The sequence below is a fragment of the Microtus pennsylvanicus genome, chromosome 1 (assembly GCF_037038515.1).
Source record: "Microtus pennsylvanicus isolate mMicPen1 chromosome 1, mMicPen1.hap1, whole genome shotgun sequence".
NCBI classification, from domain to species: domain Eukaryota; kingdom Metazoa; phylum Chordata; class Mammalia; order Rodentia; family Cricetidae; genus Microtus; species Microtus pennsylvanicus.
Genome location: NC_134579.1, coordinates 59,461,544 through 59,479,719, shown reverse-complemented (window position 1 = coordinate 59,479,719; position 18,176 = coordinate 59,461,544). Strand labels below are relative to the sequence as shown.

The window sequence follows — 18,176 nt, the reverse complement described above, 5'->3', positions numbered from 1 at the left end:
CTCCAGTTCTACTCCAAGCCTCTGCAATTCTCACGAGACTTTATGTGAGGATCTTCAGTGGCTTCCGCAGCTGTGGTAACCATGAACTTTCTCTCTCATCTGAGCCTGCTTCCAGCCGGATGCCCCACTGTGACCTTAAACCCACCCAGACTTGGGACATGTGATTTTTCTTCATGCACAAAGAAAAGGGAAGGGTTGGGTCTTGTCACCACCACAGGAGTGCCTTGACGGCATGGAGAATCTGGGGGAGGCAGAGGGACTGGGGAGAAAAATAACATGTGGCCACATGGTTGACAGCACCAACTTGTCTTTTCTGCTTGCCTGCTCCCTGCACGATGTTTCGCTGGCCATATACTGATGGACACATCTCAGCAACCCAGGGCTTGGCTACCTGTACACCCAGTGGGGTAAGTACCATGCGGCTTGCCTGACGCTGTCTTCTTGCCCTGCTTCTGAATGAGACCTCCACCTTCCTTCCCAGACTCATCTGCTGTCCGACACCAGAACGCTCTCTTCTAAATGCCTCAAAGAGCTATTGCTTTTTGTCTTATCTCTGGGTGGTGATCCTAACCTCTCTGAACTTAAATGTCTTCTCGATGAAACCGGAATAAAAAATCCTGGCCTTGGGAGGATTTGTGGATGAAGAGAAGCACAGTTAAACAGGGCTGGGATTTGGTTCAGGAGCAGAACCCTTCCCTACCAGGTGTGGACCCTGAGTTTACTGCCTTCCTAGTGAGGCTGAGACAGCAGGCAGGATTAAGTCCCCTGCTTCAGAAACGAGAAGGGAAACGGAACACTCTGTCTCTCTTAGAACCCTCGAGAGTCGAGGCGTGGCTACTCAGGCTCCTTTTGGGGAGCAGCTGAGGGTGGAACTTGGCCACTTCCTTTTCTCTTTCAAGAGGCATCTCCAGGGTCTCATACCATCTGCGCTCCTAGTCCATACACCAGGGTTTCTCCAAACGCCATGGCAGGAAGACCCACTCACGGCCACTGTGTCTACGCTCAGGAATACGAGTTTCAGAATCTGCACGTCTTTGCACACCCTTGCCACACCTGGTGTATACTGGACGCACATCCAGGTTCAAAGAACAATGCTGTAAGGAAAGGACTCCAATCCAGCTGCTGTCATTCTGCCTGCTTTCCTTGTTGCTCTGGGACTTCAGTCTTGCCTCACACACCGGCATCATTACCTCTGTGAAGGCCAGGATACGGCTTCTTTCACTTTCGTTTCCCTCCTGTTGCTGAAATGAGGACACAGCCTCGAATATTAAAATTGTGTATGGTCACTGGTGTGCAGCAGCAGTAGGCAGGGCCAGGCTATGGCAACGCTATTGTGATAACAGCTTTTGCTTCTCTAGCATGCCTGGAGGCTTCTCCAGGCTGGGGCATCAGCGTCACAGGCCAACTTCCTCCACTCCCAGAGGGGAATACTGATAACTGAGGCTCAAATTCCTCTGGGTCTTTGGGTCAGCTATGGTAGAGCCTCTCTCTCTATTTGCAAGTGGATTGGGCTAAGTTGCGTCCTGCAGACTCACACGTCCTTAGGCCCCAGGATCCCAGATGGTAACCGGATCTGGAGGTACTAAGATGAAGTCACTACAACAGGTCCTTCATACAGTGGGGACTGGTGGTCTTGGTATGTGGAGGTGAGGTCACAGTGCCACACACAGAAGGAAAGAATCGGTGAAGACAGGCAGAAGATGGCCACTACCATGATGAGTTTTGTCAACTTGTCACAACCCAGAATCACCTGGGAAGTCTCAACAAGGGACAGTCTATCAGGCTGGCCTGTGGGCATGTCTGCGGGATTGTCCTGACCACTCTGGTGGATGTGGGAAGACCCATGTCAGCACTATCCCTTGGTGTTGGGCCCTAGACTGTACAAAGCAGAGGAAGAGAGGCATGCCCAAATTCCTGTCTATGTTCTCTACTGTGGGTGAGACACGTCCCGATGCTTCAAGATCTTACCTTGACCTTCCTACAGTGAGGGGCTGGGATGACAAGCTAAACAAACTCTTTCTCCCCGCAAAGTTGCTCGTTGAGATATTTTATCACAGCAACAGATACCTCGAGCCCAGGAAAGGCCTCCAAATAACCAACCCCACCAACATCATGAATCGCCACTTCTGGCTTCCAGAAAGCTAAAAAAACAATAAACCTCTGACGTTCTGTCAACTAGATGCTCACGCTTGTTATGGGAATCTAGAAAACTAACACACAGCCTGGGGGCTCTGAGAAATCTTTGTCTGGAATCCTGACTCCTGGAAGCCAGCACTAAGGGCATTCCAAGACATCCAGCTGACTACCAATGAACCTGGGGCAGAATGAGTTCAGTTCTGTGATGACAAGCAGGTGTACCCTTCCTGTATTCACAGATGATGAACCCTGGGACAGCAAAGGCAACTGACTGAAGCCGATGGAGCCATCTAGAATGGCGACTGTTGCCTTTGGACGCGCACAGCATGGTGACTTTAGATTGAGGGAGTCAAATCTCTTGGCTCCTTGGGCCCCAATTCAAGGATGGGGCTTCTGTGGTGGTTTGAATGAAAACAGCCTCCACAGGCTCACAGGGAGTGGCGTTATTTGATAGGATTAGGACCTGTGGCCTTGTTGGAGGAACTATGTCATTGGGGGTGGGCTTTAGGTTTCAGAAGCTCAAGTAGGTCCCAGTGTCTCCTCTCTTCCTGCTGATCCAGATGCAGAACTCGCAGCTACCTCTCCAGCACCATGTCTGCCTGCACGGCGTCATGCTCCCCACCATGATGATAACGGACCAAACCTCTGAAACTGTAAGCCAGCCCCAATTAAATATTTTCCTTTACGGTCATGGTGTCTCTTCACAGCTAAGACAACGTCTCTTCCTCGAGGCCGTCTCCAGGGGCTGGCAGTTGGTTAACTAGGTCACACTATCAAAGCCCAAACACTTACTTCTGCATCCACTCAATAAACTTCTTCTTTGTTCTGAGTGCAGGTACAGCCTGCTGCTCGCCGTTCTTGAAATACTTCAGTGTAGGGAATGCGGAGATGTGAAATCTTCCTGCCAGGGCCTCGTTGACGGTGGCATCGACAGCTGCAAGGACACCAGAGCTCTGGGATGGGGGAAAGGCCAACCATGCATTACAGCCTCAGAAGTGGTGCTGCTGGAAAGAGGAGCCCAGGGGCCGGACCGACCCTCCCCCAGGCCTGGCCACGATCTAATGGTGCCTGGATCTCTGCACCTACATACCACAGGGAACAATGAAACCCTGGCACATCTCTGTCTTTTTAGTGATGGGCTAAGATGAGGCTTCTGAGTCTGCCTCACCAACCATGCTGGGCAGAACAGGGCCTTCTCCCAACAGTCAAGGTCCCAGAAAACATAGGGAAATAGGCAGAGGTCCCCCCTAATTAGCTACAGGAACATGGTCTCATAGGCTGTCTGCCCTGTTCTGTACCTGGGAGGGGACCCACCTGCCTGACAGAATATATTTCCTAGGGGACACGGAGGCACTGTAGCCTCCAGGGACAGGGAGAGCCACTTTGGGGCTTATAGAAAATCACAATGACTCTAGGAGCTGGTGACTCTTCCGAGGGAACGGCGAGGACTCAGGAAAGGAAGCTTACATCCGCGTCTGCATGGAGGACTTCAGCGGCACTCTCAAACTCTGGCTTCATTTTCTTACAGTGTCCACACCCTGTGGAGAGAGCGCAAGGAGGGTATTTTTGTGGCACGGAGGCCCTGATGTCCTCATGCTGCCCCCCCCAACCGAGTTAGCATCTCTCCAGGAATCTGGGCAGTGAGAGACAACAAGGAATGCTGTGTAAACAATCATCTAAACGTCACAGGCACTGCATATCCAGTCCCCGGAAGCTGGCCCTGGGGTAGGGCAGGTGCCTGTCCCTTCCGTGAGTCCTGCAAGGCAGGCACTGACACGGTCACTATTTTATATGTTGAGAAACTGAAGCAACAAGACGGTGGTGGATGGCTGCCTAAGAATGACCAGACAAGCATAGTCAGAGGTGTGCTACAGCCCCCAGCAATCTGGCAGGAGCCCTGCTGAGATGGCACAGACCTCCTGGGATTGTGTTGCAATTGCGAATCATCTTCTCTGGACTGCAGGGTGGGAATAAGAAGCCACAGAAGCAAAAACATCGGTGATGTTAAGTTTTGAATCCCGACAGGAGAAAGCACAGGCACGGGATCTACGTATGTCCAAACTAATGGCGTTCCTTGGTATAGAACCTGCTCTGCCCTTGCCTTATAAGCATATGATGTCATGAAGAACAGAATCTGATACATTACAAAGCAAACAGGGGCCGGTGAGAGGGCTCAGTGGGTAAAGACACTGCCACCAGGACTGATGACTTCAGTTGGATCCCTGGGCCCCACATGGGAGCAGGAGAGAACCAACCTCTATAAGCTTTCCTTTGACCTCTAGTACACACATAGGCATACACACATGCATGCAATACACAAAGAAATAAATGCAAAAAAGTTAAAGACATTAAAAACCCAACAACAAAGCCCAGTCACTTTGTGGGTATCATTAGGGGATAAGAGAACTCTTCCATTTGCATTGAAAGAGAGGATTCTGACTTTGGACGCTAAAGAGGCTGAGAGGTATGGAGGGCTCAACAGCTGCAGGATGCTCTCAAAGGGAGCCCAGCTGCATAGGAACCTGACAGAAACGAGGCTCGGAACCTGATGAGAAATGACAACCTTCTTGGGGGTGTGCTAATTGTGATGGATTCTGGCTGTTAGGAAAAATAAAGACAAAAAGAAAGGAAGACAGAAAATCACTATTAGCAGGAGACCTCCCACATCTTCCCTTCCCGGAAGCCACCTGAGCACCTCAACTGACTTTCCTACCTCCATGGCAGTCTTGCCTAGGATAGGGTGTCTGCGTCCTGTACAGCACCACAGAGCCCAGCGCCAGGAGGCACAGTGACAGAAGACCCTCTCCATCCCACTCTTGTCTTCTTCAACCCACTGTCACCCTGTCCCTCGGGGGGGGCAAATGGCTGTCAGGGTGGCCATTCCGCTTCCTGATAGAATCCTAGCTAAGCTCCATGCTCCTCTGCGGAGCACTGGGGACAGGACTCCGTGCAGGAAAGTGATGCTGACGGAGTCCAGCTCAGGCAGTAGCTGCCACTTGTGTCAACGTGCTGGCTCTTCCCAGAAGGCCTTCTGGCAGGGATATCACAAACCTGGAGGATCCAAAGTACCCAACCAACAGGCAAAAGGAGGAAATAAGGACCCTGCGACTTCCCGTTTGGTGGCTTGCCCTCCTGCTGGGTTAAACCAACAGGGAAGAGAAAGGTTTCAGGTATCAGGCTCTTCCTGGCTGGAGACAGAGAGGAACATGGCCTGCGAGACAGTTTAGTGTTCACAGGATGCTTTGAGGAGATGGACCAGAGGAAGAGAATCCCTATGACTCCTTCCTCTGTGCTGTGTGTTTAACTGCACACTGCTGGACTCTAGCCTTGGAGCCCGACTCCTCCAAGGCAGGACCTGGGAATGTTGTACACGGTGCCTCCACACGAAGCAAAGTGACCATCATTTATTTAATTGACACAGTAAGTAGTTACTGGACAGCACCAAGAAGAAAAGGCTAGTTAATCTGAGGAGAAGGGGAGTGACCAGGGGCTTGGGAAGATCATCGGAGGGCACGTATGAATGGACACATACCAAATAAAATAAGCAGCAGGGACACAAGGACCCGAACTCCAGAGGAAGGACAGCCTCAGAACAGATATCCCCAGGCCCCACTCAGGAGGACCCGAACTCCAGAGGAAGGACAGCCTCAGAACAGATATTCCCAGGCCCCACTCAGGAGGGCAGAGTTCTGCTGCAAGGCAAGGAAGACCACTGGCCCAGAAATTGTCTCCAAAGGTTCCTCTGCAACACTGAGTTCTGGTCCCCAGGGCTGCTTCTGGACAGGGTAGGGGGTCATCTGACTCTACTGAGCCCCATCAACTGTAGAAGTGTCAACCCATTCTTATTCTGAATTATAAAAACATACTTTGCAGAAATAAACATTTTAGCATCATTATAAACCATCCATCTATTTTTTTTTTTTGCTTTCTAAGAATTAGGTTTAGGGGTTATGGTGTGTGAAGGTTGCTTGGTTCGTTTTTCACACACAAACATCTGTGCTTTCGGATTACAAGCAGATCCCCAAGAATGACCACAAAAGCTCCTCTGACAAAGCACAGTTGAAGCACACAGAGTAGGCAGTGCTATTTTCCTGTCCCTGCTCCTTCCCCAGGTAGACACGTGCAACCTGCCATCAGCTGGGGGACTCCAAGCTAGCCTCTCTTCCAGGATAGCTGTGAGACAGCGATAGGAGACAGGAGAGGTGGCCTGGAAGGTTGAGTCTTGGGTGCTAACAACTCTACAATAAGTTCTTCTTCCTCATGATGCATCAACCCCCAAATTCACGAGTAACTTCTAAGGGATCCCGGGCCCCGTGACCTTGTGTCCTAGACTAAACGGTTAGGAGGGAGAAGTGGTCCCTTTCCCATAAGAGGTGGGTGGAGCAATGTGGGGGGCCCTACAGATGTCTGGACTCAGGTCACCTTCCATTCTACAAGATAGGTTAGGAGCAGAAGAGGATACTCTGTGGGAAGCTCCACTGACTTAGCGTGAAATAGACTGTGATTTAAAAGCATTTGCTCGAACTAAAAAGAGAAGAAGAGCTCCTTTGAGGTTTATGGTCCGTCAGAATGGAGAAGTTCCACAGTGCTTACAGGAACCTCGCAGGGCTACCTCCAGCCACATCCCTCTTATGCTTTGCTCAAAGCTCACCCCATTCTCCTGCCCGAGGCCAACCTCCTCTCAATAGACAGAGTGAATTCACGCTGTACAAGAAGTCTTGGAGAAAAGTGAGTCCAGAGACACTCCTGCTGTTGGGGGCTGGGCCTCTCACCCCAGAGCCCAGCCCGGCCTGGAGAGAAGGCAGGGAGTGACGGCCGCCCAGCCCTGAAATGAGCTGGCTCAGAAGAAGGTCCCCCGACACTCTGTCCCCTGAATGTGATGTGAGTGGCGCTGCTGGTAGGGCCTGGACAGTGGGGGGATTGCAACTGAGGTCGGTGGATGGAAAGGGGAAAGCCTACAAAAGGAAAATTCAGCTTCTTTCTCAAGGACCTAGCTGGTGCAGCAGGATCCTTGAGGGTGAGGGAATTCACCTTGCACTACCTTCATGCCGTTATCAGGTTTCTGTCCTTTGATGCCACTGCCCCGCTGGGGTGGAAAATGGGCTCTATACCACCTGCCAGCTTCTATCAACAGAGGGCCAGAGGCGGCTCAGAGACTGAGAATTGGCTCACTGGGCAGAGGGGCTGTGATCAGCCACAGTGTCTGTGCTGGGCATGAAGATGGCTAAAAACCTCTAGATTCTTCTGCTTGCGTGCACGGCTCTCTCCTGTACTCCCGGCCTCGTCTCTTGGGGCTGAGGAAGGAGGAGTTTGTTTTCTGTACACAACCATTTAAATCAATCCTAGCAGCCCCATGACACAAATGACAGAGATCAGAGGGTCCATTTTACTGTCGGAGCTTGTGGCTCTAGCAGATGAAATGTAAGTCCTCTTGGGGTCTTATCTTCATCTTAGCCCCGCCCTGATGGATAAGCACCCCTCCAGGCCACCCTTGTGGTGCCCCTTGACTTGGGCCCCACTTTGAGTCTTTCCAGCTCCATTGATGGAGCTGTTCTTCCAGTCATAAAATGCTTCTTATTCAGATATTCCCACGGCATTTAATTTTCAGTTGCCTTGTGATGGATCAGTGCTAAGTCCTGATATTTATGAGCAGCCAGGGTCTCTTTCCACAATATAAATCATATCACATCCCCCTTGCTTAAAACTTTCCAAGGGCTTTCTGCCACAGGTGGTAGACTGAAATCTAAGCTCCTTATTATTACCGCCAGCCAATGCCATCTGGCTCCCACCTGCCCAGCAGCCTCGGCTCAGCTCACTTCCTCCCGTCCTTCATGATGCAGCCTCTCCCCCATCCTTAGGTCTCCCTCAGGATCCTTGAATGTGCTCCTGCCCCACCTCAAATACAACACCCCTACCCCATCCCAGTTTATGGGTAACCCCTTCTTCTTGAATTCCGATCTTACCCCCTCCGACCCTCCAACCCAAAGAGACCTTCTGACAGTAGGCATCCTCCCCTAATTTTATTCAATGTGCCCCGAGCCAGCTGTTTATCTGGGTCCTGTCTCCTCAGCTGGACAGTCGGGTCATACAGGCAGGAGCTCACCTGTCCATCTGACTGACTCTGATGTCAAGCAGCATGCTTTCCTCACTGCTCAGGTTTATACCTATGGACCAAAGTGCCATACCTGGGGTAAGTGTCCCCCAAAGGTGAAGCCCCAGTTTGTGGCACTGTTACCAAGTTGGAAAACCTTGAAGACGTGGGGTCTGCAGGAGGAAGTTAGAAGCTAGATCTCTGGCACTGTGCCCTCAAAAGGAACAATGGACTACAGCCAGTTCTTCTTCCTCCGTTTCCCAGGTAACCATGAGGAAAGTCGTCTCCTGCACTACACATTCCAGCCACCATGTCCTGCCCCACCACAGCCTAAAAGTAATGGGGCCAACGGATCGTGGACAGAAACTTCTGAACCGTGAGCCAACATATAGAGCTCCTCAATTTTTAAGTTGATTACCCAGGCATTTTGGCACAATGACAGACAACTAACACAAAAGGCTTAACCAGATGGAACGTTTTATCAACAGGGGCACAAATCGTTAACGTGACTAAAGGCTCTTTCTTTGCAAACGTTGTGGTCAAGGTACTCACTGTGCACACACATTCTCTCCCTTCTACCAGAGGACACTTTCCTTGCCCTTCCCAGTCTTGGCAACTGTCTGGAGAGATCGCCAGTCTTCTAGGTGCTGATCTAGTGTATCTCGACGCCACAGTAGCGCTCACTAGAAATCACTAAGATTTTTCATTCTAGCATCTTTCCTTCTGCTTTTCGAAAGAGATGTCAAGGCTAGGCGCTGAACTTCTTCAGACAGAGTTTATGATGAGAGGTCCACGCAGGCCCAGACAAAGGGAAAGGTCTGGCTGAGCAATGTCTTCCTCCTGAACAGCATCTTGGAGGAGCTGGGGTGGTACATAGCGTCTGTGCTGCCCCAAGGCCCAGCTCCTGTGCCTTGCCTTCTGGGTGTCCCTGGCTATGTGAGCTGCAGGACAGTCAGGAGTGTCAGATGTGGGGAGCAGGGCTTTAGCCTGCTGCATTAGTGTCCGCACTGTAATTTGACAGGCCGTTAAGTTTTATGGCCAAACTTCACTTCCTTGTCAGGTTTTTTTTTTTTTTTTTTTTTTTTAAATCGTGGGTGTAAGTGAGCTAGTTGCTGACTCTGTGATCCATGGAGTTCTGACGCAAACACCTCTATCCCAATCTCCCCTGGTCCCAGGGGTGTTGGCCTCCTATCACCCCAAAGCCCTCAGACTCCTTTGGATTATACTGACCTCACCTCTACTGACAACTGTATTATAAACTAGCCACATGCTTTCCTGGATGCTGAAAGCAGAATTCTCTGGGAGGTCAAATTCATCTGCAAGACCCTCGGTAGCTCAGTTCAGAGGGTGTCCTACTAATGCGAGTAGAACAGCTGATGTCTGGGTACCATCAAGGGTCAGAACTGACCTGCTGACCCCTTGGGAATGACTCACACCCTGATCTACCCGTCTATTCATCACAGCCCTTCATCCCGCAGAGGTCTCCCTATCTTTTATGTTATTGTAAAATGCGGATAACAAGCTTTTAAAATTTTATTTGCAGGTTTCAATCCTGAGGAAATAATCTGACGTGTGGATAAATATTTATGCATGGAAGCATTCTCGGCAGTGTGACTTACAATGGGAAATTCAGTAAACAACTCAAAGTCTCAACATTATGCCACTGGTTAAGCAATTTGCAGTTCCATTATATGATAAAACATCATGTGGCCACCAAAAGCAACACAAAGGTGTTTTTAGTAACATAAGAAAACATCAAGAAGACAATGTACAGGAAAACAATATATAGGTTTAAAAAAGTGGAGGTAAAGTCCTTTCACTAGGCCAAGAATAAAATAAAATAAGAAGTTTAGAAGAGAATGAAATGAAAAAACAAACGTTACAAGAAAGACGAGACAGTGTTGCCACGTTCTGGGGTGGAGCTCCTAAGCAAAACACAAGCTGATGACGGGAAAGGCCGGCTTGCAGAATGGCTCAGTGCTGAGGTGCAGCTTCCGTGACTGCCTAGGTTAATTTCAATCCCTACTGCACCGGTTTGGCCGTATGACCTTGGGCAAGTTCGCTGGCCTGCAGGTGCCCTCTTTGCTTTTTATAAAACTGGAATAATGACACAGGATTTGTGGTAAAGGTGAAACGAAGTAACACGTGTCTAGAATTAATATATGACTGTAGCAATTACTCAGTAAAGACTACAGTGTGGCTACAAAAACAAAGCTTTGTACAAGGAGATGCACCCACAAAGTTAAAGCAAGCTACAGACTAAGAGAGAGCATCAGGGATATAGGCGGAGACACCTGGACAGCTAAAGACAATACCCATAATGACAGAGCTCTGGGTAAAAGGAAAATGACAGCCCAGGGAGAAGTGAGCAAAGAGTGTGGTCAGGTGGCTTTCGTGGATCAAGCTTGAAAGACTGGAAAACTGGTGTGGCTCTTCAATGCCTTCCCCAAAAGCTCATGTGTCCAGTAGGTGGTGGTGTTGGGAGGCGAAGACACTTCTGGAGGGAAGGAAGGTCACTGGAGGTCACTGTTCCTTTTAAGGGTACAGTCCCTTCCTTTTTCTCTGACCGCCTTGGCGTTCTCCACCATGGGCACCCTGCCATGATGATCTGCTTTGGCAAAGGCCCAAAGGCGACAGGGCCAAGTGACCATGGAGCATCACCACTGAAACTGTGAGCCAAAAATAAGTCTCCCCTCATTTTCACCTGGCTTTTCTCGGGAAAGTTTCCAGCGATGGAAAGCTGGCTAACAAGGCAGGTCACTGCCCCAAAGGATGTTTTGTTTCTTCAGTGTTAGGAAAGCTGCAGGCAAGGAAAAGCTGACAGTGTGTGTGTTTGTATCTGTTACCTCTGCAGCAATGACCTTAATTTGTAACAGGAAACCACCTAAAGGACGGAAGATTTCTTTTGGGTCATGGTTTTCAAAAATTTTGGCCCACTGTGGCAGGGAAGGCGCGGCAGAGCTGCTTCACAGATGGCAGTGGGAACATGGGAAGGAGGCCATTCATGTCATGATGGACCAGGAGGCCAGAATGAAGGACCTGATGGTAACTTTCAAAAGCTCATCCTCAGTGGCTTGTTTCTGCCTGCTACACCCCATCTTCCTAAACCTTCCACAGCCTTCCCCAATTGGTCATTGGTTGGGGAATAAGCACTCGAAACGTGAGTTGTTTCAGGCTCAGTCCATGTCCTCGCTCCTTCCCTATTGCTGTGATAAAACACCACGATCAAGACAACATACAGAAGGAAGGGTTTATGTGGGCTTGTGGTTCCAGACGGTCAGAGCCCTTCACCATCAAGGTGAGGAAGGGAGACAGCAGGAAGGGCAGCTCACACAGCACAGAGCTCAGCTTTCAAACCACAAGCAGGAAACAAAGAGCAAACTGGGAATGGTGGCTTTTAAAACCTCAAAGTCCCACCTCCAGTGACAGACTTCCTCCAGGAAGGCCACACCTCCTAAACCTACCAACTAGGGACCATGCTGACTTCTTCTGGGCCCACAGAGGACAATTCTCATTCAAGCCACCACAAACCCTAACACCAAAGTTGCCATGGTACTGACTCTGTCACATACAGAAAATTTCTGGGTGTTCCTTAGATAAGTTTCAAAACAATGAGTCCATCCACAGCATGCAACTCCGCTTTGGCAATTAATCCTAAATATTTAGACATGGCTCCCAATATATGTCTAGAAATGTTTCCTGTACTGTTGGAGTAGTGAAAAGCTGGGACACATGTCTATCAGTAGGGGATTTGTTTAAAATTTATGGCATATCCAAATTATAACACACTACGCAGTGGTTAGATTTATATGTCAACACTTACATCTACATGAAAACATCAGATCCTACTGGTAAGTGAAAAAAGTCAAATCCTAGGAAATGGATAAAATGAATAAGAATGTCCCTGCTCATACTAAAATAGGAGGAGGAGAAGAAATGGAGATGCTGGCTTTAGTAGTGTCCAACCCTGGGGTGGACAGTGTGCCCGGGAGAGGGGCTTCTGCCTGTTTATTCTGTATTCTTACATAGCCTAAAACTACGGTCTCTCTCTTCCATTACGCAGCATTCACGTCAAATTCCTCATGGAGGCCCAGGGAGGTCAGACACGAGACTTGGCCAACAGAGGGGCAGAGGCCATTCTAGGGCTGCAAAGCCAGGTTCTGCCACACAACACAACTGTGTGCACAAAGCCTCTCTCAGCCCTTTGCTTACATTTGCGCTGTACTCCCCAGGGGGCCCAGCCTACTGCCTGGAGAGCAGGACCCAGGGACAAGCCTGGCTGTAAACCAGGTGACTGAGCTAGTCTACGCAAAGGGTCTCAATCGATCTGCCAATACTTCGCCACCCAGTGACTACCCAGGCACCAGCTGTACCAGAGTCTGGATGGCTTACCGGGAAGGAAAGCCATGGGCAAGCCGAGGCAAAAAGAAGGTGAAGAAGCGGGGGACCAACAGAGGTTTCAAGGTCAGCCTGACGACAGAGGACTGAAAACAGACTGTGAGAGCCAAAGTTACATTTTAAGTCTTAGTTACTATGCCTTAGAGATCCATGAAACAAAAACGCCTCTGATCTGCGAGTCCCTTGCCCAAGGACAGAGAGTTCCTGGAATGCTGGCGACTATTGTTTGTGAGAGACAAGCCACAAGTTTTCATTCCCCCAAACAAGTTTGTTTGACCCATCTGCACACATGTGAGTGGGAGGCACACAGGCAGGAAATAGGTCCGGAGGGTACTTGTCCCTGATGGGGGCTGACGGGAAATGGCATGGGTTATGTAGGAATTAAGCTCCTAAGAGGGCTCCACGTGGACCCCACCTTGAGCTCTGGCTCCCCTTGACACCATGAGACTTCAGCCCTCCCCCAGGCTGAAAGGCACAGTTCCCGGCAAGGAAAGGGACCACTGCCATCTACGGGGACGTTAGCGGGCAGTTCATCCAGAGGTAAACCTCATGCTGTTGCTTGCATCCCTCACTCTGCAGTGACAAACACATGTGCCGGCCCACAGACAGACAGACAGAAGGAGAACATGCTGGGGCATCTTCCAGCATCTGCCAGTATTCGCCTCTACAGCTGGGATGGGGATGCAAACAGGACGACTTCAGCTCTGAATCCAGCATAATAACTTCCTGCAAGACTTGCTTCCATCCACAACCCTGAGACGGACTAGGAAAGTGCATTGTAGCTTGGAGGTGGGTGGGGGTGGGTACGGTGCTGCTCGCAGCCCAGGCAGTCGGTGTCTCTAAGGTCTCACTAACCTTGGGAGACCCATTCACTAAGGACATCCCCTGTCTGCCCTGCCCGGAGAACACCACACCTCACAGGCCCTGTCATTAATCTTCTTTGCCTTGTTTTTGAGCTAAGTTCTCCCTCTGTAGCCTCGGCTGGCCTCAAACTCAGTGGTTCTCCCACCCCCAGGGCTGGAATCACAGGTGTTCCCATCTTGCTTTGTCCCTCTGACGCTGTCCTTAATCAGCAGGTCTTACTCCCAAGTCTAAAGGGTCTCTGGGGGAAAAATGTTCCTGAACTCTTTGTTTTCTAGAACTAGAAACAAAACCACAGGAAATGCTTTTCCTCTGGATTCCCAAGAATTTAGCACTTTTAAGAAAAAAACAAAGTTAGGGAAATTCGTAGTAGCAGCTCCCTAAGAGGGGTCAAGCTAGACCTTGCTCCCCCTCGCCCCTCCCACTCCCATGCACTGGCCACCAGAGACAGAAAGTAGCACAGTGAACAATCTGTGACAATCTTATCTGCAAGGCAGTGCTAATCACACCCACTCAGTGGCACTGCGGGTGAGATGGAAGATGACCCTTCTGAAGCCACTCTGTCAGCAAGAGGACCTTGTGCTGACAGGATTAATCAGCGGTGCATCCTCCTCCTCCTCTGGGAGTGTCTCTATGGCTCTCCATCCTCTCTCCCTCTCACACAGGCATTTGTAAAGCACGGAATTCCTGCCATTTTCTTTTCTTCTCTGTAATTTTTCACTCTAATCACTGGGCCAAACCGGTGGCAGGAGGCTATGAGAAGAGAGGACCTCACAAACGCATAGTTTATCCCAGGCCGGTTAGTTCATCACCAACTGGGAGTGGCCAGCCCTTCCCAGCAGCCCCTGGCAGCTCCACGCAGGGCTGCCATCTTTTGCTCTCACGTGACATTGCTCTCCCTTCAAGGACAGCCCTCTCCTCCTGAAGCCGCCTAATCAACCTTCTGTTCTCCACAGTACAGAGAGGACACAGGCTCAGAAAGATGTTATCTGCCTTCCTGTCACTCCCTGTCACTCTTGAGAGCACCAGGGACTGTGATTCTCTGCGGTCATCTCGGGTTGAGATTGAATGCGGTGAAGTAGCAGGGTGGTACTCTAGCTGCTGGCCTCACTGCCTGCCCAGCTACCGAGCAGGGGCAGGCCCTCTCTCCACATGGTTCCCACCCTCAGTAAGGAGGACCAGTACTGCCTTGCCAGAACCCAGTCTGACTCCTCAGCCCTTACTGGCTTGGAGGATGCTCAGGCCTGGCCTGACCAGGACTTTTATGCAGTTCCGACGGAGACACAAGGCAGGCGTGTGAGCTGAGGATGGGCACCATGCCAGCTCCCATTATGTCCCCATCCAAAGAGTCCCAAGGTGGTGTCCTACTCTGAGGAAGGGGGAGGTAGGGGCAGCGGAGTTCCACTCACATGGGGCGTGGAACATGACGAGGACAGAGGAGTGCTCCTTCACAAACTGGTCAAAGTCTTCATCGGTCAGGTGATAAACGGAGCCGCCCTCATCTGCCCAGGGAGTCTCGGGGACCTGGGGCTGTGGCGGCTGTGGACTGGAAGACCAAAAACAGGCAGAGCTCAGAGAAAGCCCTGGGGCCTGAACAGCCCGTGCAAAATCCAGCCCCCTGGACACATAGCTCCCACACCAAGGCCTTTTATACACTGGAAACTGGACCTAAGGAAGAGTCCTGGACGGCAAGGGCCTGCCCTGCCCATCTCCACCTGCTCCTCAAAATAGCAGAGATACTTAGCTGACTCTAGTGAGTGCTACAACTTTCTAAGACAGCTCAGGAAATCTCACTTTTCCCAGAAACATGAGGGCCTGTTAGCCTTTTCAAGGCTTGCAAACTTCCAGCAAGCTGGCAAGGACCAAGAGCAACGGTGCAGAGTGCCCGCTGGGGAAGCTGGATGTCCTGCTCTTTGCCACCCACTGGCAGGGCATAGGAAGAAGAAGGTGTGAGGCCAGAGGCTGAGCAGAAAGAAGCTGTGAAGGGGGCAGGGGTGACCACTGAGCCTGAGGAAAACCAGGTACCAACCAGGTCCTGCCAGAATCTTCGACACTTTTACTAATCCTTCCAGAGGCTAAGAACAGACATGGCTGCCACCCAGAGCCCTCATCTACTCCATCACTCACCAGCTGCAAACCCCAGGGGCTGCCTCCTCCGTGGAGAAGCACAGGCTGGTGACTGTAGGCCCTGGAGCTATATGAAGAGAAGGTTCCCAGCTACCCACTTCCTGCCCAGGAGGAGATGCCTGGTGACATAAGATCCCTGCCGCTCTACTGCCGAGCACCTTTGCCAAAACACCTTAACTGCAGTTTTGAAAAAACCCTTTGGATGACAAATGTGAAAGGGGCAACCATTGTTCCCCACCAGTAGGTGCTTCCAGCAGGGACAGGGCTGGAGACAGCCATTCTTCCCCTCCTGTAAGTGCCTACAGCACTTACAGTTTATAGAGTTCAGGAAGTCGGGGCTGGAGAGGAGCAAAGCGGCTCACACAGCAGGACTTGCCGTCTCCCAACCCCACAGAAGCAAAGCTGGTTCAGAGCCTATGAGCCCATGTTGGCTTTGTGGACTGAGCTGCCCTGGTGGCCTCAGTCTCACTGGTCTGGTGTTGCAGGGACCACAACAGTCAGAGAAACAGAAAGTGGCAAAGCCTTTGGCCCCCGCTTACCGGTGTCAGGCTGTAACAGGCCTGGCAGGATGGGCAATTTCTAAAGAAACCACATGAGTCTCTCAGTCTATCAGACTTGAACAATGCCCCAAAGAAACAAGAACTTCTCTGGAATCTCATGCTGGAAAGGAAAGGGTACCAGCTAGAGGGGGAACTGGTCTCCCCGAAAGAGATTTCACACAGTTCTACAACTGAAGCTCATAATGATGGGTCAAAAGTGGGCAGGACCACACCTTGACCAGAACAGCTCTCTACTCAAACATCCGGATATCTCACATCAAGACCCCAAAGATGGACTTGGGGATCGCTGGATCCCTTTGTCCATCTTCCCAATGGGATCCCATTGAAAACAAATACCTCCCTTTCTTGCTTTCCACCTATCTTCAGGAGGGTCTCACTACGTAGATCTGGCTGTCCTGGAATTCGCTATGTAGACCAGGCTGGCCTCAAACTCACAGAGCTCTACCTGCCTCTGCTGGGATTAAAGGCGTGTGCCGCTATACCCAGTTGCTTTCCACTTTTGATAATGGCTCTTTAATTGGCTGACTGAGGATGGGAGGTTGGACCTGATTGGGACACAGGATGTGACCCCGATATTCTATAACAAGATGGTTCTGGTGGCACATTCAAGCTTTGAGGAATCACCGGCCAGACACCAGTTCCATGAAATCTAGCTTCTTGTATTTGGGCTCAAGCCACTAACCTTTCACACCATCAATCCCATTAGAGAATTCATCTGCACAGTATATGCCTACTGCAGCTGGCTGTGGTAGCACACACCTTTAACCCCAGCAGAGGCAGGCAGATCATTATGAATTCGAGGCCAGCCTGGTCTACACAGCAAGTTCCCGCCAGCCAAGTTTCCATAGTGAGATTCTATTTCAAAATAATAATGATGATAATGATGACAAGGCTAATTTTTAAAAGATATCTATAGCAGGTGATTTGCCAGGCAGCAACCAGGGGTCAGTCAGCAGGCATCAGTAGGGACAGGCTGGATACACCATGAACCATCTCTCTTAGTGGAGGGCTGAACACTGAAGAACAATGCGTACTCTTTGCCCAGCAGCATGGACAGACTTCTGGAGACGAACACAGCAATCTATAATTTACCAGCTCTTGTATAAGAAAGCAGATAAATGTTCTTGTTTGTGTCTGCTATGAAAAAGAGTTTGCAACCATACAAGAAATGAGTTGAAGTGGCAGGGAGAACAGGAAGGGAGAAGAAGTAAGGCTTTTCAATGCATACTAAAGTACCTTAAATCGTTAAAAAATTATATGAATGTAGTCTATTAAAAATCAAAGTAAGCTGGGCAGTGGTGGAACATGCCTTTAATCCCAGCACTGGGGGGAAAAGGGGGTGGCAGAGGCAGGTGAATCTCGAGTTCAAGGCCAGCCTGGTCTACCGAGTGAGTTCCAGGATAGCTAGAGATACACAGAGAAACCCTGTCTTGAAAAACCAAACAACAAAAATCAAAGTAATTTTAAGAACTCAGCAAGAGCATCAACATAGATGCAAAAGCCAAGTCCTGGCAGAGTATTAAGAAGGAGCCCGAGAAGCTTCCAGTTTAGAGACTACCCTAAAACCACAATGAGGTTTAGGTCATTTCTTTTGAATGTATAATCCACCAAAATGAAAACAACCGGACAGACAAAGCGGGAGGAAAAGTCAGCACAATTTCAGGAGTAAGAAAAAAAAATCACCACAGTTACAGGAGCCACACCCTTGAAGCGGGTCGGTGTCACTGCAAGCCCGTGCCACAGACAACTGGGGGATTACCTTCTAGAGAGAGCTTCTAGAGGAAGGACACAGCTGTAGGAGCATGGCTGAAAGGGAGCAAGCAGAAGGCTGTGCACAGGGCCCTGGACTGTGCTTTTCACTGTCTGCCACCCATGCAGCTAGCGCTCTGCAGACTGGGGCTCCCTCTTGCCCTCCTATCTCTTGCACCCAACACACACCAGGCAACTAATGCAAGCTCACTGAGAAATGAGTGAAGAAACCTGACTTAAGGACACAGAGGCGA

General features: G+C 50.2%; 1 protein-coding gene across 1 annotated transcript in view; it reads right to left on the bottom strand.

Moving 5' to 3' along the window:
* The window catches only part of Pdia5 (protein disulfide isomerase family A member 5), an 87,484-nt gene that overhangs the window by 11,529 nt on the left and 57,779 nt on the right, over positions 1–18,176 (bottom strand). Inside the window, exons 11-13 of the mRNA XM_075965350.1 lie at positions 14,896–15,032; positions 3,604–3,674; positions 2,929–3,089 (exon numbers count right to left, since the gene is read on the bottom strand). Coding sequence (XP_075821465.1) covers positions 2,929–3,089; positions 3,604–3,674; positions 14,896–15,032 — 369 coding nt within the window. The remainder of the gene's footprint in view (positions 1–2,928; positions 3,090–3,603; positions 3,675–14,895; positions 15,033–18,176) is intronic.